A 27110-nucleotide genomic window follows, 5' to 3' on the forward strand; every position below is an offset into this window, starting at 1 on the left:
CGTAAACTCTGTACCTGAACAGCAAAGCATTTATCTTATGTTCAGATTGCAGAGGTAGTAGAGTAGAAATAAGGTTTCACCTCAAAAAAATTGCAACAAAAGGTTTTTCAACGGATTTTGGTAGTATTGAGTGTACTAAATAACAGAAAAAAAGTCTCAAGAATTTCGACCACCGGAAAGTGTTTTTTTTCAAGATGGCCGCCAAAATAGATAAAAAGTTAAAATGTCCATACCTCCTAAACTACTTGGTCTATTGATATGATTTTGGTACCAACATACTCAGAACATACATATTTATATTCGCTATAATAGAACATTTTGGCCAAAAATGACCGGAAATACCATTTCTGACAATTTGACCTTTGACCTTGATATGTTGTATCTTGGTAACAACTGACCGTAGGGAAACAAATGATGGCTCAAATTGTTCAGAATGTACATATTTACATTTATTGTAATGAGACATTTTGTCAAAAAATGGTTGGAAGTAAAGGTTATTGACCTTTAACTTTATCTGTGTATAATTTCCATATCTCGGCAACTATGTGTGGTAGAGATTTAAAATTGGGCTCTAAATACTGAGAATATACTTATTTATATTTACTCTAATGAAACAGTTTGACAAAAAATGACCAGAAACGACATGTTTGACCATTGACCTTGATATGCTATATTTCGATAATGACTGACTGAGATACACCTTTTATGGCTCAATTTGTTCAGAATATAATTATTTTTTATTTCGTATAATGGTCTAATCTACTTATGAAATAGAGAGCTTTCCTGGGAATCAAATAACTGTAATATTTATAAAGACCTTCAGAATATGAGTTCAAGTTCAAATTGTTCAGAACATACTGTATACAATCTTAATAATAATAGTAAATAAAAAACCGAAAAGTAAACAAAAACAAATATAATAATAACTTTTAAATTTCTAATTATGGTATAGCAGCAATTGATTAGATATTGTGCATGTATTTAGTATGGCATCTTAAACAACTGTTCCAACTTCGTCTTCATCATCGTCATCAATCTCTCTATCTACGTTGTTCCATTCTTCTAGTTGACACACTCCCCAAACTGAAGTACATGCCAATCCATAGCTTCTACAACTGCAACATACATCCAGTAGTTACAATGGATGATTTTATATCCTAAAACAGATTTCAATCTGGTTACATTAATCACTCTAGTAGGCCCATCTTTTCCTTTGTCTAATCTGAAGTACATTTCTCGGTTTGTTGTATTTACATGATACAGTAAAAGTACCAGTAAGTCCATGTCTTCTCCAATCAAAGTTACTGTATTATGTTCAGAGACTTCAACTGTTGCCAGAGCAATGTCAACATCGTTTTTTTTGGTTTTTTTTAAACCATATTTAATGAGGGTGATCCATCCAGCTATTGCTGATCATTAGGGACCCTCAGAGGTTCACAAGACAAACATATACACAAGATGCTCTACGTAAACAAAGTCTTATTACAAGTCTTTGGGAGTGGAGTAATTTGGTCCTTAGAAAAAATCCTGACATGTGACGGGACTTGAACTCAGGACCCTTGGAGTGGTAGCCAAGCATCATAACCATCAAGCCACAACTCCACTCTTTTTTCTATAGCTCATATGAAAGCATGTTGATAAATTTGTGTTTGTTCTCATGCCTTGACAGGAATTCTTCTTTCTTTCCATCAAATTCAGTTAGGACAAATCTCTCTAGACGATGTAATGAAATATGAAGTCCGTTTCCACCCTCACTCTTCAAAGCCTAAAGACATCTTTAGGAAGGCAAATAAATCAATAAATTGATAGAAAGTAACCTAGAATATGACACTGATGTGTGCCGATAGTTTCACTCAACCGCATCAGAAACTTCAAACTATCGAGGAGTTTGGATTAAAGGCCATGTCTATTCGTTTTGGAGCCAAGTCACTGGATTTCCCAAATAGCTACAGATGCAAGCTGTTTAATAAGAAAGTTGCTGAGGGTAAATAATTTATCAAACCTCAACAACTACTACCACCAACCTCATCTGCTACAAAATGTCACAGTCTTAGAGTATACTATCAAATCATGCAATGGATAAAGAAAGATAATACCATGGATGCTACTAAGTCGGGGAAGTTTTTAATAAAACATTTGTGCCAATAATGACGATTGAAACTGCTGCTTCAGAAGAACTTTTGAAAATCATCCATTGTAACTGTACTACTGGATGTAAAACTGTATGTTGCAGTTGTAGATGCTATGGATTGGCATGTACTTCAGTTTGGGGAGTGTGTCAACTAGAAGAATGGAACAACGTAGATAGAGAGATTGATGACGATGATGAAGACGAAGTTAAAAAAGTTGTTTAGGAAGCCGTACTAAATACATGCACAATATCCAATCAACTGCTGCTATACCGTAATTAGAAATTAAAAATTATTATTATATTTGTTTTTGTTTACTTTTCGGGTTTTTTATTCACTATTATTATTAAGAATGTATACAGTATGTTCTGAACAATTTGAACTTGAACTCATATTCTAAAAGTCTTTATAAATATTACAGTTACCCAGGAAAGCTCTTAATTCCATGGGTAGATTAGACCATTATACGAAATAAAAATAATTATATTCTGAACAAATTGAGCCATAAATAGTATGTCTTAGTCAGTCATTATCGAAATATAGCATATCAAGGTCAATCATCAAAAAATGTCGTTTCTGGTCATTTTTTGTCAAACTGTTTCATTAGAGTAAATATAAATAAGCATATGCTCAGTATTTAGAGCCCAATTTTAAATCTCTACCACACATAGTTGCCGAGATATGGACATTCTACATAGATAAAGGTTAAAGGTCAATAACCTTTACTTCTAACCATTTTTTGACAAAATGTCTCATTACAATAAATGTAAATATGTACATTCTGAACAATTTGAGTCACAATTTGTTTCCCTACGGTCAGTTGTTACCAAGATACAACATATCAAGGTCAAAGGTCAAACATGCAAGAAATAGCATTTCCGGTCATTTTTGGCCAAAATGTTCTATTAGGGCAAATATAAATATGTATGTTCTGAGTATTTTGGTACCAAAATCATATCAATAGACCAAGTAGTTTAGGAGGTATTGACATTTTAACGTTTTATCTATTTTGGCGGCCATCTTGAAAAAAAACCACTTTCCGGTGGTCAAAATTCTTGAGACTTTTTTTCTGTTATTTAGTACACCCAATACTACCAAAATCCGTTGAAAAACCTTTTGTTGCAATTTTTTTGAGGTTGGCCCCTTTTTTTCATTAGTTCTACTCTACTAAGGGTACTTCAGTTATCACCTTAACCTAACGTTGGTCCGTCAATTCTGTAGTAGTAGTAATCTCCGCTCTAGTCGACCCCAAATCTCTTGCAGCCTGTTTACAAATAGCTCGATCAGATCCAGTTGTGACTGACGTCACTGGACTGTTACATACTCCAAAACTGGCAGATCGGATATCAGCAACAGGAAGGGCGGATACCACAGCTGGTCTTTCTTTCGAATAATAATATTGATTGTTGTGAATTATGCAATATTACTGTATAATAATCTTGTATGGTATGGCAAGCAGAATACACCAGTGATGTTCCATAGACATCGGCACCTAGTCGGGGTTCCAGACGTTTTGACTTAATATTAGTAAAGAAATTTTGGCACATATGACGTTTCATACGTATACTACTTGAGTATTTCAGAAACTTCATCGAAAAGCATCGAAATAACAACATACTTAGGGAAAGTTTAATCGGGAGCCAAAAATTGTTGGTTAGCTCAATCACGAAATAATAATATTAATTTATTCATGGTTCAATTAATGTGGTGTATCCTTCTACTAGCGTCACATCCAAAATATCAAGGCATATTATAGACAATTTTATCATATTTCAATGACATTTATATTTATTTTCTTTGTAATAATTAAAAAATAAAGATAATTGAGGAATTTAATGAAGACAGAAATTATGTTACTATTCTTGAACAGAAGAAAAAAACTGTTCTTAATTATCAGATGAAGGTGATCTTAGTTAAGTACCGTATGCTACGACTCGATCAGCATTCACCTAATATAAACCTGGACGGCCGGTAGAGTTTTCATCATATTGTTATAAACTACACGTTACATGTTAAATACTATTTCGATATTTTAATTGTTCGTTTTATCCAATTTATTTATACATATAGTAAAAAACTGCCGACTAGACAGTCCGCGTCCACCGGGCGCCAGCGCTAGCGGGCGCGTTTTTGTTGACGAAGGATGCTATAATATTTGTTTCTGGTAGAAACCGAATTTAACATTTTAATTATTTTTATTTAATGGGATTTGTGTATCTTATCCGCTCGTGTGAGGGCGGGCATCCATGCTCTGTTGAAAATGTGATACACTGCTGTGTAAATGTCTAAATGTAGGCCTACTGTAGGCTAGTTTTATATTTAAAAAGAATAAAAGCTTTGCAGAAATGGATTTGTTTTCAGATCTGCCAGATCCAGATAGAGGTATAGTTTTAGCTAATACTAGCTTACTAGACTAGGCCTAGCTAGTAGGGTTTTAGTGTTAATAATCAATAGGCCTCTATCTAGGCCTATCTAGCTAGGCTCTCTAGGCTAGGCTTACCTCTAGGCCTAGTAGTAGACTAGTCCATGGAGGGCCGGCCAGGCCAAATGCCAATCCTCACTTCTGTTCTGATTCATTTTTCACGCAACACATGCCCACATATGAATGCCATACATACAGGCCTGAATCGGGGACGTTTCGGCCCACAAGCGGACAAAATGTCCACTTTTGATATACGTAACATGTTAGTTCATCAAGTTTTCAAAGATGTTTGAACTGAACAATTATGTGTTCTGAATGTAAATTTTTCATCCATAACAAAACATAAGTGCTTATTTATTACTTATTATATTTATAAGTAGGCCTATAGGTTATAGTATAATATAGATAAAAAATAACCATACATGTACAAATATGATATATTAATAGGCCTAGATTATTTAGTGTTGTCTGTTTCATGTATACATATTGTGATTTTTTTTTATTCCAGCTGAAGTTAATGTTAAGCCTAGTTGTAGTTCTGTTACAAGTACAACAAATAATACATGTCGGACAGAACAAGACAGACTAAATGAACAAGTTGTACCTTCTACAGAAATCAACCAGAAAACACCAGAGGAAAGAAAACGAAAATTAGAATGCAAGACTGTAAGAAAAGAAGATGCATCTACAGATAAAAAGACAATAAAATTAGAACATGGTAATTAGGCTGGGAAGAAATAATTATGTGGTTCAGACTCGTCAGCGCCCTCTAAAAATTGTCATTACCAGAGAGATTTTAATCGACCGATCATGCATGCAAACTGTCTCAGCGCGTTACATCTGTCAGTCGTTGTCATGTGTATTTCACATGACTTTTTTAAAATTTTGATTTTCCAAATGACTGATTGTTTATTTTTGAGTGATGTGTTGTAAAAATATACATTAAGAAATGAAAAGATTTATTTAATTTCACCGATCAGTTAGATATAATTGCAACATATGAAAAAGGGGGTGCCAGGAGAAGTTTGAGGCTGTTTCTTTATTTCTTCTTTAAAACTATGATGAAAGATTTTTTGTTCGAGCGCACATAAGCAGCTAACGTGAACCTATTTCATCAATATACCATGGCCATACAGTGACAAATAGATCGGTTTTTAGAATTTCATATCATAAAGTGTAAATAACATTTTGTATTTATTATTGAACTTATTCTCACAAGTGAACTTAATTTGTTACCTTTTAATCCTTAGGTTAGGTGTAATGGCAACATATGAAAAAGGAGGAGGGAAGAATTAGTTTTTTTGTGAATATAGCACCACCTACCAACATGTTACCATGTCGACTGGGTGTCTTCCCCGGATGAACATTGATGATATTGTAATATTTGTTATATAATGGTTTCATTCCCAAAGACTTTTTGCTCTATCTTCTAAGCTTATTTCTAAACGATGGTCTAAATAAATGGATGAGCATTGGCTAGTTTTTTAAAATATAATCTGCTATGACTGGACCAGTAATTCATTCTTATTTTTGCAGGGATTCACAAGTTGAAAGGTCATATAAAGGAGATGAAAGGTGAACGTGAAGAAATGCAGGATGCACATGTGATCATTGATGACATGACCTCTCAGTTTGATAGCCTCCCCTCCAGCATGTTAGTATTGACACCAGTATCGTTTATTCAACTAGTGTTTTAAAAAAGGGGAATATATGTAACAGGGTTAGGTGTCTTAGAAATGTTTTAAAGAATATATTAGCTGGACAAAATTTTAAAAAGCATGAAGCAGATTGCAAATTACAGTATAGTGTGTCCAGAAAACTCAGATCCACCCTGCTAAATGGATCATTCCATTATTAATCCGAGGGGAATTTCCTAAAATATTAATTAGGGTACAGCTTCTATAAAATTGTTTACCAAATGGAAAATTACATTACCATTAATTAGATTGAATGGGAAAAAAGTTTTTGGGCGAAGATTCACTTTCAGGCTAAAAATAATCAAATTTGACAGCTGGACATTTACGAACTCCCTGCAGAGCATGGATCCATCTGAGATCTGGCGTTTCTTAATACTCTAAATTGTTCTCCATTATCATTCCTTCTTATAACCCCTTCTTTTCTTGTTATCTATTGTTTCTTTTATTATCTGTTTTTTATAGATCACGGATAGCCTACTATGCTGTGTTCGATGGCCATGGGGGCGCTAGAGCTTCAACGTTCGCTGCAAGCAAGCTCCACAGCCATATTATTCAGAAATTTCCAAAAACAGATGTCACCAGTTTGGATAAAGAGGTTAAACGATGTCTTATTGATTCTTTCAAATTGACGGATGAACAGTTTCTCAAAGAGGCATCGGCACAGTGTGTATTATTTAATATACTTTATTAATCTTCCTATGACAAACTACAGTAGATCCCCTATTAAGGGGACACCTTAGGGAACCATGAAAGATAATTACTTTTTTATCTACTAGCAAACCTTTGATAATTAAAAAAAAAAAAATCAAACTAGCAAAATGAGCAACCCAACTAGCATGAAAAAAAATTATTTTGTTAATTAATTAATTAATTCTACAAAAAGTTTACAGATATTAGATCAAGTCTCAAGTACTGTACCTTTGCTAGACTAAAAGTAATTTTTTTTGGTCAAAAATTAAAACCAGTAAACATTTAATTAGCTAGTTTTGAAATTTTCAACTAGAAAATTATGAAAATTCCATCCATCCAATCCATATGATACCAGAGTCTTGTGGAAGCTAAGTTAGGAATCATATTTGTTGACTATCAAAATGAAAAAACCGAAGTCGAGTTAGAAATAATTTGTCATCTTTTTTTTTTTTAATAGAAAACCAATTTGGAAAGATGGATCAACAGCAATCTGCATTCTCGTTGTGGACAGCGCCCTCTATATTGCCAACTTAGGAGATAGTAAGGTTCTCATTTTTTATAAATTCATTTTGAATATTAATTGTAGAAATGGAGAAAAAGTATGGTCGCCATATTGGTGGTCTTCCTCCACCCCTTTTATTTTTGGTTTCTATAGAAGAAACCGTTGCAATATTTGGCGTTTGTGTTTTTGGTTTGTTGTGATTCAATTCTTAATTAATTTATTTAACAGCGGAAATCGTTTATGAAGCTTGATTCCCACTAGCGACACAACGTAAGCCAACCATGGCAACATAAGAAAATGCCCTTCCAATAATTGTGTTTTCCTCAGCAGTGTTTGCAGCACTTTTGCCATGTTGGTTCGCACTTTTGATTACGTAATACAGCACTTTGCGTCAATACGTCGTTGCATTGTTGAAAAAGTGCGATGCTAACGCACGAAACGTTGGTAAGTTTCAACGTTTATCTTTACCTTCACTAAAAACGAAAATTTGATACCAAAAATATTTTGGGAAGGAGATGAATTTTTTTAAATTTTAATAAGATACAGTAGTTGAAAGTAGAATAGGCAGGGCCGTAGCCACCAGTACTGTTAGTAAGGTTTGAACCTGACCACTTTTTCACAGCGGCCTTTGACAACCCAGTGGCTTGAACAGAGATTGTTCCCTTTTCTTGCGATCACTTTATTTCTTGTGGCTACATCACTGATGTTAAAAGTCAACCATATCCAGTATTCACCGGGCTACAGATTCCACTTAATCTTAGAGACGATAGATAATTATCTCTATTTATATACAGTGTATTTTTAAGTTATAAGCAAAGTTCAGAGTTCATCACTTTGACCCCCTTCGCTGTTTCCATTTACTGGTAAAGAATGACAATGCATAAAATATAATACGCGTTTGATTCCATTCCTCAACTCTGGAATGCGCCACCAGTATACGATGGGATTTAAAGCCGAATTCATCATCAGAAGCGGTAAAGAAATGTTATAGCAATGTCCCTCCCAGTAACAACTGTAGAACCTATAAGATAAATGTTGAAATTCTAAATGAATAAGCATCAATATCTGGTTTGGTATTAAACACAGGAACAGAGAAAAGACCAGAATGCTAAACGTGATAAATACTGATCGTAATCGTTTCTGTTTAGCACATGCGGCTGATGAGTGTCCACGGTTAGTTGCATATTTTAAAATAAAGTACATCAAAATATACACCAATCCCACAATGATTGTCAATGTGAGGCTCAGCTTTACAACAAACATATATGTCCAAAATTGAACGATTACAACACACAAAACAGATACCCATAAGAAAGTACATAGTATTGCTAATCTTCTTCCTGTAACAATGTATCGGTATTTTATCGGAGCAGCAATAGCTATGAAGCGTTCCATACTCACAGCTAGGACAAATACTAACGAACAAGTCATTATGATTATCATCATTAATACAATGCTTGCAATAAACCCATCTAGCCATAAAAAAAGAAAATATAAACTGACAAAGGCACCCAAAAAATCAGCGACTGCCAAGTTAACAATTAAAACATTAGATTTCTTCCTTAGTTGACGGATACAGCAAACAGCCAAGATAACAATCAGGTTTTCAAATATTCCTGCCACACTAATGATGCTAGTAACAAAAACAGTGATAACATTAATATCGATATCATCAAAATTGCTTGAGTTATCCATCTCTGTTCATTTTGTCGATCTATAGATTAAATTTTAAATAATGTAGAGAAGGTTCCAGGATTACAAATATAGATTATTGGTACCAGCTCATTTGCCAAATTGTATAAACTAAATGCTATAGGCTCTTGCAAAAAACATATTCACATTATATATGTATTATTGCAGTTAAAGATTGTTGCATCAAACTTGTTTCCACGATTTCACAACAAAGTTTGCCGCAATGTGTACATGGTTTCCTTTATATTGTCTGATTCAGTGTTTAATGAAGTTATTTTAAAAGAAACTAGGTATTCAATTACTTTATTAAAGAGGCTATACATTTTAACATTGGCATCCTTGTACATTTTTCCAATTTACCATACTATTTATAGGTTAATGCATAAAGTATTTGATGAACAATATTCTATCATCAATTTTTAATGGTGTAAAACTGTAATAGAAACTTGGTACCATGTTATTCAGTAATAAACTGCTGGTACAATTGTTGTTTCAAAACACCACATTAATTGCTTGTTTTCTGATACCACATAAATTCAAACCTAACATGCTAAATAGTAAATGAATTTTTGCGACGTGCCTTTGGGCAGTTTATATTCAAGAGGACGAAAAGAATTAGGAAACTGTATCACGAGAAACCTATAGTACTACGGCTTGACAGGAATGAGAATTTGTAAACACGGACTGGTAATGCAATGTACTGGTTTTTGTTGGGCACTGATTTATTACGCCTATGGAAATTGACACTTGAAATTGGAATGTTCCATTCATCGCCAAAAAATATGTTTGCATAAACGTATATTAAATATATTAAAATAGTACTTTTTAAATAAAGTTGGTTTGTTTTCAACATTATGATGCTGTACTCGAGCTGTTTAATCGGTTTTCAGCAATTTAAAAAAAATTTTGTTGAAGGAGATAGATACAGCCTCGTATTCTTGCGTGCAAGTATGTTTCAGCATCGACAACCATTAGACAGTGTATAACACATTTGGAAAACATCCCTTTTCAGGGCAAATCGTTTATCCTAAATTCATTTTATTCGTCAATAACTAAACTTAATTAGTAAAGAAGGTTACATTAGGTACCGAAAATAACTACAAACTTTACTATGCAGTACCATTGAGTAAGCATTTTGAAAGTTATGCGCGATTTACCAAATTTTACCATTAAGTAAATTTATATAGAAACTAAATCAACTACAGAAAGACACTGAATCTAATCATAATCTACATCCTCAAAACAATATGTATTTAATAATATTTAATAGGCCCTGCTTTATAATTAAATAGAGCATTTTAGACTATATTTTATGTTACATTAAATGTTAGCCTACTGATTGACAAAAATAAATGATAATAAATCATTATTTTCTTAAAGTATTAAATAGAATATCAATTTTATAAAAAAACATCATTTAATGAAGAAAGAACAATAATTAAAACTGTTACGTCAAAAAGTCGAGCGGCATTTTTTGTAAGAAATATATCTTGTTTAAATAATGGCATACGATAAGTATGGTATGAATTTTGTTATATGGCTAATGACATGTTACTCGTCCATATAACAAGTGTTTTTATGCCTGGAATTTTAATGTTAATACCATATCCTCGGGTGTAATCCCACTTCTAGTCTAATCCCACCCTCTACTTTATGTCTGCTTTCACAAAGAACAGTCATATCCCCGGGTATAGTCCCAGTATTTTGGTCTGTATGTAGGCCTCTCTCTAGCAAGTTCAAATGAGTGTTCACAAGAAATGCTTAGGCCTACCAATCATTTTTTCCCCTGAATTAGGACAGATGTTTTCCACTTAACGACAAAAGATAATTATTTCTATTTATATACAGTGTATTTTTAAGTTGTAAGCAAAGTTCAGAGTTCATAGGTTTCAGCAGTTTGACCCCCTTCGTTGTTTCTATTTTCTGGTAAATAACGACAACACACAAAATATAATATGCGTTTGATTCCATTCCTCAACTCTGGAATACGCCACCAGTATACGATGGGATTCAAAGCAGAATTCATCATCAGAAGCGGTAAAGAAATATTATAGCAATGTCCCTCCCAGTAGCAACTGTAGAACAAATAAGATAAGTGTCTATATTTTAAATGAGTTAACAGCAATATCTGGTTTGGTATCAAACACAGGAACAGAGAAAGGAGCAGAATGCTAAACGTGACAAATACTGATCGTAATCGTTTCTTTTTAGCACATCCGGCTGATGAGTGTCCTTGGTTACTTGTATATTTTAAAATAAAGTACAACAAAATATATAGAAATCCCACAATGATAGTCAATGTAAAACTGAGCTTTACAACAAAAATAGAGGAGGGTGTCAAGAACTGAACGATTACAACGCACAAGACAGATACCCATAAGAAAGTACATAGTATTGCTAATCTTCTTCCTGTAACAATGTATCGGTATTTTATCGGAGCAGCAATAGCTACGAAGCGTTCCATACTCACAGCTAGGACAAATACTAACGAACAAGTCATTATGATTATCATTATTAATACGACGTTTACAATAAACCCAAATGAATACTGCCATGCAAAAAGCAAATATAAATTAAAAACGGCACTTAAAAAATCAGCGACGGCCAAGTTAACAATTAAAATATTTGATTTCCTCCGTAGTTGACGAATACAGCAAACGGCCAAAATAACAATCAGGTTTTCAAATATTCCTGCAACGCTGATGATGCTTGTCATACAAACACTTATAAAATTAATATCAATATCATCAGAGCGATTAAGTAAAGAATTATTATACTCCAACGACCATGTTTGGCTTGAACTATCCATCTCTGTTAACTTTGTCGATTTATAGATTGAGTTTTTAAAAATGTAGAGTTTCTAGAAAGACTTGTAATATCACAAATCTGCAAAATATGTCATTGGTATAAAATTACCAGCAATTCCTATTCACCAAGTTGTATAACCTAAATACTGTAGGCTTTTGCGAAAAACATAGTCACATCATATTTAGTCTGGTTAAGTTTGTTACGTGTCAAATGATTTCACAACCTAGTTTGCCGCAATATGTACAGGTTTGTACTATTATTATATATTATCTGATTCGATATTTAATGAAGTTATTTTAGAAGAAACTAGGTATTCAATTACTTTATTTAAGAGGATATAAACTTTAACATTGCCGTGCTTGTACAGTACATTAATACCAATACCATACTATTTATAGGTTAATGCATAAATATGTGTGATTTTATTACCAATAATGTTTAATTATTTCATAGAAGCTTGGGTACCAATTCATCCAGTAATAAATCTGCTGGTATAATTAAAAAACAAGAACATTTATTAATTTCATTAATGGCAAAATAATCAATACATGTATTGATATGTATATCAATACATATGATATAATTTAAAAACCATATTGGATATCCTGTATTAGAAGAAAACAATGTTTCTTGTCACATGCAGGTTCACAAAGAAAAGTTGGAGTTGTGGCTTGGTGGTTATGATGATTGGTTACCAATTCAAGGGTCCTGGGTTCAAGTCCTGTCATATGTCAGGATTTTTTCTAATGACAAATTACAACTCCACTTCCAAAGGCTTGTAATAAGACTTTGTTTATGTGAACAGGATTGCCACCTTTAAGAAGGATAGTGAATGAATTTGCTTATGGTTATTCTTGGCAATTTGCCTAAATATATAATTAAAAAAAATTAAAAAAGGATAACAAGAACAACAACTACAATTGTTGTCTCAAAACACCACATTTAATCGCTTGTTTTCTGGTAACACATAAATCCAAACATAATGTAACATGCTAAATAGTAAATTAATTTGTTAATAATGGCATTCGACAAGTGTCAGAATGTATTTGTTATGGCTTTGTTGAATGATGGACTACTGATTTTGGGTTCGAGTCCAACGCTCATTCCATTGCATGTATCCTTAGGCAAGGTATTGTACTTCCTTTTGCCTCTCTCCACCCTTGTGTACAAATGCGTACCCGGATAGATCAAGACACAACTTTGCACAGATTACTATCTGCATTATCGGCATATTTTTCCATACGTGTTTGATCCATAAATGACCGGAGTACAATATGTACAGTGCTTAGAGGTTTCACAACATTAGGTGCTTTATAAATCCAGAATGTTTATAATTATTATATACATATTTTTCTGCTTAAAAAGCTTGAGCTTGGGTATCTAAAGGGTCTTCCACACACCTGCTTCGGTTCAGCTCCCGTTCAGGTCAAATTGAGCTACAGCAGTAGCAACTTTTGCTTTCCGACGCGGCTACTCTCATATCGAGTAAAATGATTGGTGCATGAATCGTCTGGAAAACGAAACATTGAGATGCGATTTTATTTGCTGGAGCAGGTGTGAAAGGCGCTTTACACATGTTGCTCATCTTTCTGGTTCTCCTTGTTGTTTAGTCTATTTCCTGTTACAAAACGACAACACACAAAATATAATACGTGTTTGATTCCGTCCCGTAACTCTGGAATGCGCCACCAGTAAACGATGGGATTTAAAGCAGAATTCATCATGAGAAGCGGTAAAGTAATCCAATAACAATATCCTTTCCAGTAACAAGAGTCCAATTCAAAAGATGTAAATTCAAGTTTAATATGACTTATAAGCAGTATCTGGTTTGGTAATAAACACAGGAACAGAGAAAAAAGCAGAATGCTAAACGTGATAAATACTGATCGTAATCGTTTCTGTTTAGCAGATCCCGCTGATGAGTGTCCATATTTTAAAATAAAGTACAACAAAATATACACAAATCCTACAATGATAGTCAATGTAAAACTGAGCTTTACAACAAAAATAAAGGACGTTTTCAAGAATTGAACGATTACAACGCACAAGACAGATACCCATAAGAAAGTACATAGTATTACTAATCTTCTTCCTGTAACAATGTATCGATAGTTTATCGGAGCAGCAATAGCTATGAAGCGTTCCATACTCACAGCTAGGACAAATACTAACGAACAAGTCATTATGGTTATCATTATTAATACAACGTTCGCAATAAACCCAAATGAATACTGCCATGCAAAAAGCAAATATAAATTAAATACGGCACTTAAAAAATCAGCGACGGCCAAGTTAACAATTAAAATATTTGATTTCCTCCGTAGTTGACGAATACAGCAAACGGCCAAAATAACAATCAGGTTTTCAAATATTCCTGCAACGCTGATGATGCTTGTCATACAAACACTGATAAAATTAATATCAATGTCATCAGAGCGATTAAGTAAAGAATTATTATACTCCAACGACCATGTTTGGCTTGAACTATCCATCTCTGTTAACTTTGTCGATTTATAGATTGAGTTTTTAAAAATGTAGAGTTTCTAGAAAGTAATATCACAAATCTGCAAAATATGTCATTGGTATAAAATTACCAGCAATTCCTATTCGCCAAGTTGTATAACCTAAATACTGTAGGCTTTTGCGAAAAACATAGTCACATCATATTTAGTCTAGTTAAGTTTGTTACCTAGTTTGCCGAAATATGTACAGGTTTGTACTATTATTATATATTATCTGATTCAATATTTAATGAAGTTATTTTAGAAGAAACTAGGTATTCAATTACTTTATTTAAGAGGATATAAACTTTAACATTGGCGTGCTTGTACAGTACATTAATACCAATACCATACTATTTATAGGTTAATGCATAAATATGTGTGATTTTATTACCAATAATGTTTAATTATTTCATAGAAGCTTGGGTACCAATTCATCCAGTAATAAATCTGCTGGTATAATTAAAAAACAAGAACATTTATTAATTTCATTAATGGCAAAATAATCAATACATGTATTGATATAATTTAAAAACCATATTGGATATCCTGTATTAGAAGAAAACAATGTTTCTTGTCACATGCAGGTTCACAAAGAAAAGTTGGAGTTGTGGCTTGGTGGTTATGATGATTGGTTACCAATTCAAGGGTCCTGGGTTCAAGTTCTGGCATATGTCAGGATTTTTTCTAATGACAAATTACAACTCCACTTCCAAAGACTTCGTAATAAGACTTTGTTTATGTGAACAGGATTGCCACCTTTAAGAAGGATAGTGAATGAATTTGCTTATGGTTATCCATAGCAATTTGCCTAAATATATAATTTAAAAAAATTAAAAAAGGATAACAAGAACAACAACTACAATTGTTGTCTCAAAACACCACATTTAATCGCTTGTTTTCTGGTAACACATAAATCCAAACCTAATGTAACATGCTAAATAGTAAATTAATTTGTTAATAATGGCATTCAACAAGTGTCAGAATGTATTTGTTATGGCTTTGTTGAATGATGGACTACTGATTTTGGGTTCGAGTCCAACGCTCATTCCATTGCATGTATCCTTAGGCAAGGTATTTTACTTCCTTTTGCCTCTCTCCACCCTTGTGTACAAATGCATACCCGGATAGATCAAGACACAACTTTGCACAGATTACTATCTGCATTATGGGCGTATTTTTCCATACGTGTTTGATCCATAAATGACCGGAGTACAATAGGGAGGTTTCGCAACCTTACGAATACGATAACGAAAACGGATACGTCATACATTTGTGAAACTTTTGAGCTGATCCCCATTTCATATTCGTAAAGCGTATTCATGTTGACGAATATCACCAGTCATATTCGTAACTACAAAACGAGTTAGTTTTTGATCTATTTGCACATTTTGCATTTGAATCAGGAATGATTCATGATTATAATATAATTATAGATTTATTGAAAGTAATTTACTAAAGTAATTTACTAAAATGCCAAGTCAATTTTGATAAATAGCAGTTTTTAAAGTCCTCACTCGCTTTGATGTTACGCTAGGCCTAGGCAGCCAAGCACCAAGCAACACATACCTGCGCTTCGCTCAAATTTACCGCAGTCATATTTTGGACGCGCCTCAATATTTCGTTGCCATGCGAAACAGATTTTTTTATGGCTTACGAAAACGAATACGTGTGCGTGACGTATCCGTTTTCGTTATCGTATTCGTAAGATTGCGAAACCTCTCTATTATGTACAGTGCTTAGAGGTTTCACAACATTAGGTGCTTTATAAATCCAGAATGTTTATAATTATTATATACATATTTTTCTGCTTAAAAAGCTTGAGCTTGGGTATCTGAAGGGTCTTCCACACACCTGCTTCGGTTCAGCTCCCGTTCAGGTCAAATTGAGCTACAGCAGTAGCAACTTTTTCTTTCCGACGCGGCTACTCTCATATCGAGTAAAATGATTGGTGCATGAATCGTCGGGAAAACGAAACATTGAGATGCGATTTTATTTGCTGGAGCAGGTGTGAAAGGCGCTTTACACATGTTGCTCATCTTTCTGGTTCTCCTTGTTGTTTAGTCTATTTCCTGTTACAAAACGACAACACACAAAATATAATACGTGTTTGATTCCGTCCCGTAACTCTGGAATGCGCCACCAGTAAACGATGGGATTTAAAGCAGAATTCATCATGAGAAGCGGTAAAGTAATCCGATAACAATATCCTTTCCAGTAACAAGAGTCCAATTCAAAAGATGTAAATTCAAGTTTAATATGACTTATAAGCAGTATCTGGTTTGGTAATAAACACAGGAACAGAGAAAAAAGCAGAATGCTAAACGTGATAAATACTGATCGTAATCGTTTCTGTTTAGCAGATCCCGCTGATGAGTGTCCATATTTTAAAATAAAGTACAACAAAATATACACAAATCCTACAATGATAGTCAATGTAAAACTGAGCTTTACAACAAAAATAAAGGACGTTTTCAAGAATTGAACGATTACAACGCACAAGACAGATACCCATAAGAAAGTACATAGTATTACTAATCTTCTTCCTGTAACAATGTATCGATAGTTTATCGGAGCAGCAATAGCTATGAAGCGTTCCATACTCACAGCTAGGACAAATACTAACGAACAAGTCATTATGGTTATCATTATTAATACAACGTTCGCAAGAAGCCAATAGAAATTTGACGGTGCGAAAAAAAAATAAAAACTAAAAACGGCACTTAAACAATCAGCGACGGCCAAGTTAGCAATTAAAATATTTGATTTCCTTCGTAGTTGACGAATACAGCAAACGGCCAAAATAACAATCAGGTTTTCAAATATTCCTGCAACGCTAATGATGCTAGTCATGCAAACATTGATAAAATTATCATCTATAAAATTAATAGAATAATCATTCGTTGATGATGTCCAATTATAGTAGCTGGAGTAATCCATCTGTTAAAGGTTTATCAGATAAACTATTATTATTGAATAATGTAGAAGTCCCAGAAAGACAATTGACTACAATATAAACCTACTCGCATCTGAAAAATAGATTGTAATCAGTATACCAGAATGCTTATTTTTCCAAGATCTCTACAATTCAATGAAATTTATAGGTACATGATCAGACCATTGAAATGAAACTTGTTACTTGTTTCCACAATTTCACAAAACCAAGTTTACCGCAATTTATACTGGGTTTCTTTTATATTGTCTGTTTAAATCACCAATTACAGAAAAGCTAATGTTTATGATGTTATTCTAGATGAAATAAGTAACTTTAAGAGGCTTTAAACAATAACATTGTGCGCAATTTAATTACCAACAATCAAGAAAAATCATTGTTTAATTATGTAACAGAAACTTGGTATTAAACTGCTGGTACTACATTGTCTCTAAACATTTTGAATTTATTAGGAAAAACAACATTATAAAAAATACATACAAAGTGATAAACATAAATTGCTGACATATAATACTGTATAATAATTAATATCGTATTATTATTATTAACGTTTAGACATTATTAAAATTTGAAATAAATATGGGTTTCCCCACAAAATAGGAAAAAAAAATAACTGATATTACAAATAATTACATTTATAAAAGATTTTCCAGGCCGCCTTTTTCTCCCTAGCATTTTCAACCAGGTACTCATTTACAGCTGAGTGAACTGGGAGTTAGTGTGTGTGTGTCTTTATTTGTTTATACAATATTAAACAGCGGATTTGAGCTTTTGCTCTTTTGGCAGAATAGATCCATAAGCTGTTATTGTCATTTCTTCTTTTCATGGCAGTGTTTGTTCAATTATCGGTTAAGGAGAAGACTAGGTCTGTTCTGCATGCTGATCATTCTTGTTTCAGGATGTTAATTTTGTTTATAACAGTTTAACCATTGTGAGATGATCTGACAGCATTACCATGTCTTGATGAACTCATTTCAGGCAGCTAAAAAAATGGTGAGAAAATATTTCCTTTCCCCGAAAATTGTCATGTTAGTTCTGTCTGAGCTCGCTCTTGTTTGATCATTCCATCATTTAGGAATACACGGTCAGTTACCTTCATGTATTCTATATTTTAGCTCTTCATTTTTTATCATCAGTGAAGGTATCCGTTTAGTAAGATTTGTTTGTGGTGTTGTTTGTGGTGTTGTTTGTTTGTGGTTGTGATAATGATCTTTATTTATGTACATTGTATTTGAATGTTAAAGCTCTGTCTACACTATCAAGCTTTATGTGACGAAAATATGTGATGTGCCTATATATGGACATGATGATGTCATATCACTACCATATTTGGACATATCACTACCATTTGGACATATCACTACCATTTGGACATATCACTGATAGTGTAGACAGAGCTTAAGTCCATTCTGCTGTTTGGAAGCATGAACTTGGATATCTATACACCTGTTGCACATCTACATCCTGGTCACATTTGTTGTTTCTATTTTCTGGTTCAGAACGAGAACACAATATGAAGCATGGTACGCGTTTGATTCCGTCCCTCAACTCTGGAATGCGCCACCAGTATACGATGGGATTTAAAGCTGAATTCATCATCAGAAGTGGTAAAAAAATCTGAAAATAATAATCCTTAGTACCTGTATATTCAGCCTTATAACAAATTATCATCAATAGTTGATTTGGTATCAAACACAAGAACAGAGAAAAGACCAGAATGCTAAATGTAATAAATACCGATCGTAGTCGTTTCTGTTTAACAGATTCAGCTGATAAGGTTCCGCAGTTATTTGCATATTTTAAAATAAAGTACATCAAAATATACACAAATCCCACAATGATAGTCAATGCGAGACTAAACTTAAGAGAAAAAGTAGGAATGAATTTCCAAATGTTAAGATATATACAAATCAATACCCATAAGAAAGTACATAGTATTACTAATCTTCTTCCTGTAACAATGTATCGATATTTTATCGGAGCAGCAATAGCTATGAAGCGTTCCATACTCACAGCTAGGACAAATATTAACGAACAAGTCATTATGATTATCATCATTATTACAATTGCCATAATCTCCTGATATGGCTGTGCAAATAAAACAATAAAGCTTGAAACCGCACTTAAAAAATCTATAAGAGCAAGATTAACAAGTAAGACATTAGATTTCATTCTTAGTTAACGGATAGAGCAAACAGCAAATATAACAAGCAGGTTTTCCAATATGCCGGCAACACTGATGATGCTTGTCAAACCGGCACTCAAAAAATGAATATTTTCCCAAGAATAATAAGGATACTCTGTCCAATTGTAGCTTGAGTAATCCATCTGTTAGAGGTGTTTACTTTGTTTATAGATAAAAAATATTATATTATGTAAAGGTTTCAGAAATAGACTTACAGTACTTACAAATCTTCACAGCAGATAATTGGTATAATAATGCCAAGAATGCTTATTTATATTCTATAACCAAAATATCATACATTAAATTTAATATTGTTACACGTCAAACTTGGTTTGTTGAAATCATTAAACTTCCACGATTCACCGAAAAAAAAGTTGACACAATAGTTTCATTTTAGATTAGATCACCAATTTTAAGAAAAGCTATCTTAAATGATGTTATTCTAGATGAAACAAGTAATGGATATTTACTTTTAAAGAGGCTTTAAACTTTAATATTGGGATTGTACGTTTTATACCAGGTATATACTATATTATTTATAATGCGCAATTTATTTACCAACAATCAAGAAAAATCAGTGTTTAATTATGTTACAAAAACTTGGTATTAAACTGCTGGTACTAAATTTTCTCTAAACATTTTGAATTTATTAGGAAAAATTATAAAAAATACATACAAAGTGATAAACATAAATTTCTGACATTATAATATTTATATCGTATGATTATCTTTTTAGACATTGAAATTGGAAATAAATGTGGGTTTCCCCCACAAAAGAGAAAAAAAAAATTACTGACATTACAAATAAATACATACTGTAGTGTGTATGACTTTATTTGTTTATGCAATAATAATAATTTGAGCTTGGCTCTTTTTGCAGAATAGATCCATAAACCTGTTATTATTATTTTTTCATTTTCGTGAAAACTAGGTCTTTGCACAATGATCGGTCTTGTTTCAGGATATTCATTTTGTAATAACAGTTTAACCATTGTGAGATAATATACATATAGGAATATATAAATATATAAAAATATAGAAGTCTCAGATATTAAAACTATTTGGGAAATAAATACGTTTTAAAAAGTCGTTTAAACAAAACTATCGATTCAGCCATTCTAATTTGTGCTGGAAGAGCATTCCAGAACACAGGGCCATATTTGAAAAATACACGATCACCTGAAACCTGCCTGGTAATTGGATTTTACAGAAGTTACTTTGATTAATTCTAGATTTTAGCTCTAAATCTATAATCAGTCTTAGTCTTAGTAAGATTTCAATTTTAAACTTAAAAATTCAATAGATTGGTTTAATTTCTTCATTTGTCCAGGTTGGTGGTTGTGATAAGGATCTCTATTTATGTACAGTGTATTTGAATGTTAAAGCTTTATCTACGCTATCAAACTTTATGTGACAAAAAAAATGTGATGTGCCCATATATGGACACAATGATGTCATATCACTACCATATTTGGCACATCACACTAGTTTGATTGTGTAGAGTCCATTTTGCTGCTGTTTGGAAGCTTTTGATTGGATATCTTACACCTGTTGCTCATCTACATCCTGGTTACATTCGTTGTGTCTATTTTCTGGTTCAGAACGAGAACATAATATGAAGCATGATACACGTTTGATTCCGTCCCTCAACTCTGGAATACGCCACCAATATACGATGGGATTTAAAGCAGAATTCATCATCAGAAGCGGCAAAGTGATCTGATAGTAATAATCATTCCAGGAACAACTCGAAATATTTGATAAATACATACATTCTAAATGAATTAACAACAATATCTGGTTTGGTATCAAACACAGGAACAGAGAAAACACCAGAATGCTAAACGTGATAAATACTGATCGTAATCTGGCCTGTCTAGTAGATCCAGCCGTTGAATGTTGGTTAGTTGAATGTTTTAAAATAAAGTACATCAATATATACACAAATACCACAATGACAGTCAATGCGATACTGAGCCTCACAGTAAAATAACTAGTCATTATACAAAATTTAACAATTACACACACGACCAGTACCCATAAGAAAGTACATAGTATTGCTAATCTTCTTCCTGTAACAATGTATCGATGTTTTATCGGAGCGGCAATAGCTACGAAGCGTTCCATACTGACAGCAAGAACAAATATTAACGAACAAGTCATTATGGTTATCATTATTAATATAATGTCCTCAACCATTTCATATGACCATGCGAACATGAAAAAGAAGCTACAAACAGCACTTAAAAAGTCAGCGACGGCCAAGTTAACGATTAAGATATTCGGTTTCTTCCGAAGTTGACAAATGCAGCAAACAGCCAAAATAACAATCAGGTTTTCAAATATTCCCGTTAAACTAATGATGCTTGTCAGTCCAGCACTTAAAAAATGAATATGTTCAGTTAATTCAGGTTCAAAATTCATTTTTCCACTATAAGTAGAAATTGTCCAATTTCCGCGGCTTGAATTATACATCTCCTAGAGTTTTTCAATTAAATGTTAATTTATTAAATTTAAGCGTAGAAATGTCAGAACAACTTTAATAACAATAGATGGCAATATTCTTGAATCTTCAAAGTACTGTAGTTTGGTATGAAAGGTCTTCAAAGTAATGTAGTTTGGTAGGAAAGATCTTCAAAGTAATGGAGGTTGGTATGAAAGATCTTCAAAGTACTGTAGTTTGGTATGAAAGATCTTCACAAAGTACTGTAGTTTGGTATGAAAGATCTTCACAAAGTACTGTAGTTTGGTATGAAAAATCTTCAAAGTACTGTAGTTTGGTATGAAAAATCTTCAAAGTAATGTTGTTTGGTATGAAAGATCTTCAAAGTACTGTAGTTTGGTATGAAAGGTCTTCAAAGTACTGTAGTTTGGTATGAAAGATCTTCACAAAGTACTGTAGTTTGGTATGAAAAATCTTCACAAAGTACTGTAGTTTGGTATGAAAAATCTTCAAAGTACTGTAGTTTGGTATGAAAAATCTTCAAAGTAATGTTGTTTGGTATGAAAGATCTTCAAAGTACTGTAGTTTGGTATGAAAGATCTTCAAAGTACTGTAGTTTGGTATGAAAAATCTTCAAAGTACTGTAGTTTGGTATGAAAAATCTTCAAAGTAATGTTGTTTGGTATGAAAGATCTTCAAAGTACTGTTGTTTGGTATGAAAGGTCTTCAAAGTACTGTAGTTTGGTATGAACTGTCTTCAAAGTACTGTTGTTTGGTATGAAAAATCTTCAAAGTACTGTTGTTTGGTATGAAAAATCTTCAAAGTACTGTTGTTTGGTATGAAAGGTCTTCAAAGTGCTGTAGTTTGGTATGAACTGTCTTCAAAGTACTGTTGTTTGGTATGAAAAATCTTCAAAGTACTGTTGTTTGGTATGAAAGGTCTTCAAAGTACTGTAGTTTGGTATGAAATGTCTTCAAAGTACTGTAGTTTGATATGAAAGGTCTGTATTTGCCAAATTCTGTTACCTAAATGCAAAGGAAATGAATGAATGTATGAAAACTAAATTTTGTGTCATGATGTCAAACTTGTTTCCTGGATGTGTGGAAATCCCATAGTTTCACAAAACCAAGTTTACCACGATATGCACATTGGTTTCTTTATTTATTGTCTGATTTCATTACCAATTTAGGAACATTATAAACGTTATTAACATACTTATCTGACTAATATACTGCATGTCAATGCACTGGCAGTCCTACAATTATTAAATGAATTCTGAAAACCACATTTTACATTATTAGTAATATCCAAAAAAGGAAAGATTTTATATATGATGATACAATAGTACTAGGCCTAGAATATATACTTCATAAGCATAACAATATTCATTCAAATAGTTTTTATCCTTTTATACCCCAGTACCCAAACCCAGCCCTACATCAAATTTATATATATATAACGATATCAAATAAACAATTTTTTTTCCATCAAAAAAGGACCAAATAATTATATTCATTGATTTATATCATTATTAATACAAAAAATTATGATACTTTTTCATTGGTTAAACGTTGGCTGCTAACGTTTCAATTTTTCTCAATTTCTTGAATCCAGATCAATTAGTGTTCAATTTGATAGTTTTAGTGTACCCCTATTTAGAGGACACTCTCTATACAGGGGACCATTAGTTGGGTCCCAAAGGGCTCCCTTAATAGGGGTTTTACTGAATTACATTATTACGATTTCAAATTCTTTTTCACGTATTATTAACATTCTTTTTTGATTGAATCCTTTATTAAACCATTAGTTAAAATGGACAATGGGATTATTATACTGTAGGAAATGGAAAAAACAACTTACAGAATATAACATATAATCACCAAAAATACACACTAAATGTATGTGAGAAAATGATTTAAATATAAAATGTTTTTTCCCTTTATTATAAAATAATGAATGTATACTGTACAATGTATGAGTTTGATCTTTAATGACCAATTTACTTTGTACAGGTATTAATCATTGTTATAAATATCTGTGTGCTTAATAAACTTCATAATAATTGTAAATTAACACAATAATGCTATTATGTTGATAGGCTTTGTTATGTCGTTATAATGAAGACTCTAAAGTTGATCACTTCCTGCCGTTGTCTAGAGACCACAGCCCCACACAGTATGAGGAACGTATAAGGATTCAGAAGGCTGGAGGCAAAGTTACGTAAGTTGGGCCTAGAAAACATGTCAAGCCTTTTAAGGCGAGCGAGTGCGATCACTTACCTAACTCACTCCTAAACTGCCCTTGAGGAGTGCGATTTACAACACGCTTAAATTTGGTAAACTTCTACACACCAAAATACAAACAGCACACCTACAGCATCCCTGAATGTATTGAGGAGTGCAATTTGTAGCACACCTATAATTTTCAAAAGACAAGGCCTGACATGTGTCTTGTTGTGTTGTACAAATATCTTATCATACCAAGAATATATACAAACATTTAGGGAGTGAGTGGCCGAGCGGTTAAGACAGTGGAACCGTAATCTATTGCATTATGGCAAGGGTTCGAGGCTCACTCGCTTTATGGTTATGGTGGATTAGGACTACAAACCGTAGGTCCAGTGTACACAAAATGCTCATGTGCTAGAACCTAGAACATCTTTCGAGAAGAGTAGGGGATTACCCTGATGTACTAGCACGCACAGCCACTGTTGTGGACAAAACAGCGCTGTAGTTGGCAGCACCGACAGGACGTGAGAAGCATGTATAGTTGAATAGTGTAAAATCTAAGTTGTTTGTGAAATGCTATATAAAACATTTTCTGATTGCTTATTTAGAGATGGACGTATAATGGGAATTCTTGAGGTGTCTCGTTCAATAGGAGATGGCCGATTTAAACATTGTGGAGTCACTTGTATTCCTGATGTTAAGAAATGTCTTCTTACTGATAAAGATAAGTAAGTGAGAAGGAGCAGTACGCACTGAACTGTGATTATAATTTTAAAAATAATTTATAGTTTATAAAGTTGCTTGTACTGTACACCTCTTTCCTTGTTTAAAAAATGTTTATTTTTAACAAATGTTCCCTTTCCTTTAAAATAGTACTGTAATTAATTTTTTTGCCACTACAAAAACTCTTATTAAAAACTCTTTAAATCTTTTTATAGATTTTTACTACTGGCCTGTGATGGCTTATGGAAAGGATTCACTATAGAGGGCGCTCTGGAATTCATTAACAATATATTGAAGGTTAAACTTATAAATCATTTTATAGTCTTATGTCTCCAATTTTCTTGTTAAATATCTGATGTTGGTAAATCAATGTTTATGTCCATTTCTTTCTTTCAGACTGACGAGACGGGAGATAATAAAACTGAAAACATTGACGCTAAGCTTGAAGTTGCTTGCAGCCGATTGGCTGCGGAGGCTATCAGACGCGGTAGTTCGGATAATGTTACCGTTATGCTCATTAGTATAACGACATAGTTTTTTTATTAAGTCAATAAAGGTTAATCACAATGCACAAAATGGTTTCATATCTTAAATACATTTTGATATAGCTTTGAGTTCCCTGGTTGGATTCAAACCCACATCTTGTCGCTTATAGGAAGAGTGCCTTAACAACTAGACCACAGAAGTTCTTTAAAAAGTTATTTAAATTTAAATCAATAAAGGTTAATTGCCATGCACAAAATAGTTACATAACTTAAATCGATATCGATTAATAGCTCTGAGTCCTCTGGTTGGATTCAAACCCACATCTTGTCGTTTATAAGAAGAGTGCCTTAACAACTAGGCCACAGAGGTTCTTTAAAAAGTTATTTAAATTTAAATCAATAAAGGTTAATTGCCATGCACAAAATAGTTACATAACTTTAATCGATATCGATTAATAGCTCTGAGTCCTCTGGTTGGATTCAAACCCACATCTTGTCGTTTATAAGAAGAGTGCCTTAACAACTAGGCCACAGAGGTTCTTTAAAAAGTTTAAATCAATAAAGGTTAATTGCCATGCACAAAATAGTTACATAACTTAAATCGATATCGATTAATAGCTCTGAGTCCTCTGGTTGGATTCAAACCCACATCTTGTCGTTTATAGGGAGAGTGCCTTAAGAATTAGACCACAGAGGTTAATGACCACATTTAATATTTGATGTAGGTATATGTAATAGTTCAAATGCACTTTTTAAACATTGAATGGTTGACACAATATTAAAGTAATAATTTTCTAAATAATAATTCAAACATTTTGCAAAAACTTAATGAATTCACTATACCTCTTCAGAATATAACATTACCTCCAAACTTTGAAGATATATTGTACCCCTGAAAAATAATTTATATATATTTTATTTACCTAAAAAAACTGTAATTTAAAGCAAGAAATGGTCAAATTGGCTTCCAGCCAATGGATTTTTGGTTGAATTTAACCATTTATTATGTTATTTTTATAAAGTCTGATTGAATTAATCTTCATTTTTCATGTTTTTGGGGGACAATACATCTTTAAGTACTTTCACATCATCGATATCTGGAGTTTTTAACTATATTTTTATTTATGTAAGGTTGACATTTTCTATACAGTATATTGATTGTAGCAATATGATTTCTACATAAAAGTGTCTGAAGTTTTTTTATTCGATGACGTGATCATTTTGGTTTTGTATTCATTGAGAACTTTTAGCTCTCCCGATATTAAATAGCATGAGTCTCCTGATATTTCGTGTCACCTCCCGAAATTAATATTTCGGCCCATATTGAAGGTAGAGATAACTCGAGTTTTGTGACCAAAAACAACGAGAATAAGAAATGTGAAGAATTGGAAATATTTCTATAAATATTGTAATTGAACTTTTAACTATTTTAATTAATTGTTTTATTTAAGAAGTAGTTAACTTAAGTTTGACCTTGTGGGCCTATCGTACTTTGTACATAATATACTTATTTATTGAACACAATTATTGAAAATTTTAATTTAATTGAATTAAAAAAAAAAACCCTCTATAGACGTGAAGACAGCCGGAGTCAGAATAATGAAATAAGGAACCAATAAAATGGCTTAAAATCGTAAAATTAGTTGTATAT

General features: G+C 32.8%; 1 protein-coding gene across 2 annotated transcripts; it reads left to right on the top strand.

The window, feature by feature from the left end:
- Positions 1-4387: 4387 nt before the first annotated feature.
- LOC144835992 (integrin-linked kinase-associated serine/threonine phosphatase 2C-like) lies at positions 4388-27074 on the top strand. 2 transcript variants are annotated; one of them, XM_078691154.1, is made up of 9 exons: positions 4388-4511; positions 5060-5269; positions 6088-6205; positions 6711-6911; positions 7396-7483; positions 24122-24243; positions 24860-24979; positions 25190-25271; positions 25371-27074. In XM_078691154.1, exons 1-9 carry the CDS (start codon positions 4475-4477, stop codon positions 25506-25508), a joined length of 1116 nt encoding a protein of 371 aa, XP_078547280.1. In that variant the 5' UTR covers positions 4388-4474; the 3' UTR covers positions 25509-27074. The 2 variants fall into 2 exon arrangements, with proteins under 2 accessions (XP_078547280.1, XP_078547281.1); XM_078691155.1 differs by having other exon boundaries at positions 4457-4511; positions 5066-5269.
- The last annotated feature ends 36 nt before the right edge of the window (positions 27075-27110 follow it).

Source organism: Antedon bifida, chromosome 2 (assembly GCF_963402885.1).
Source record: "Antedon bifida chromosome 2, ecAntBifi1.1, whole genome shotgun sequence".
NCBI lineage: Eukaryota > Metazoa > Echinodermata > Crinoidea > Comatulida > Antedonidae > Antedon > Antedon bifida.

Excerpts from the sequence above, each read along its gene's own strand:
- LOC144835992 (XM_078691154.1), top strand. The coding sequence starts at position 4,475 with ATGGATTTGTTTTCAGATCTGCCAGATCCAGATAGAG. Across the intron at positions 5,270-6,087 it reads GACAATAAAATTAGAACATG|GGATTCACAAGTTGAAAGGT; the intron begins GTAATTAGGCTG and ends TTATTTTTGCAG. Across the intron at positions 6,206-6,710 it reads GATAGCCTCCCCTCCAGCAT|ATCACGGATAGCCTACTATG; the intron begins GTTAGTATTGAC and ends TGTTTTTTATAG.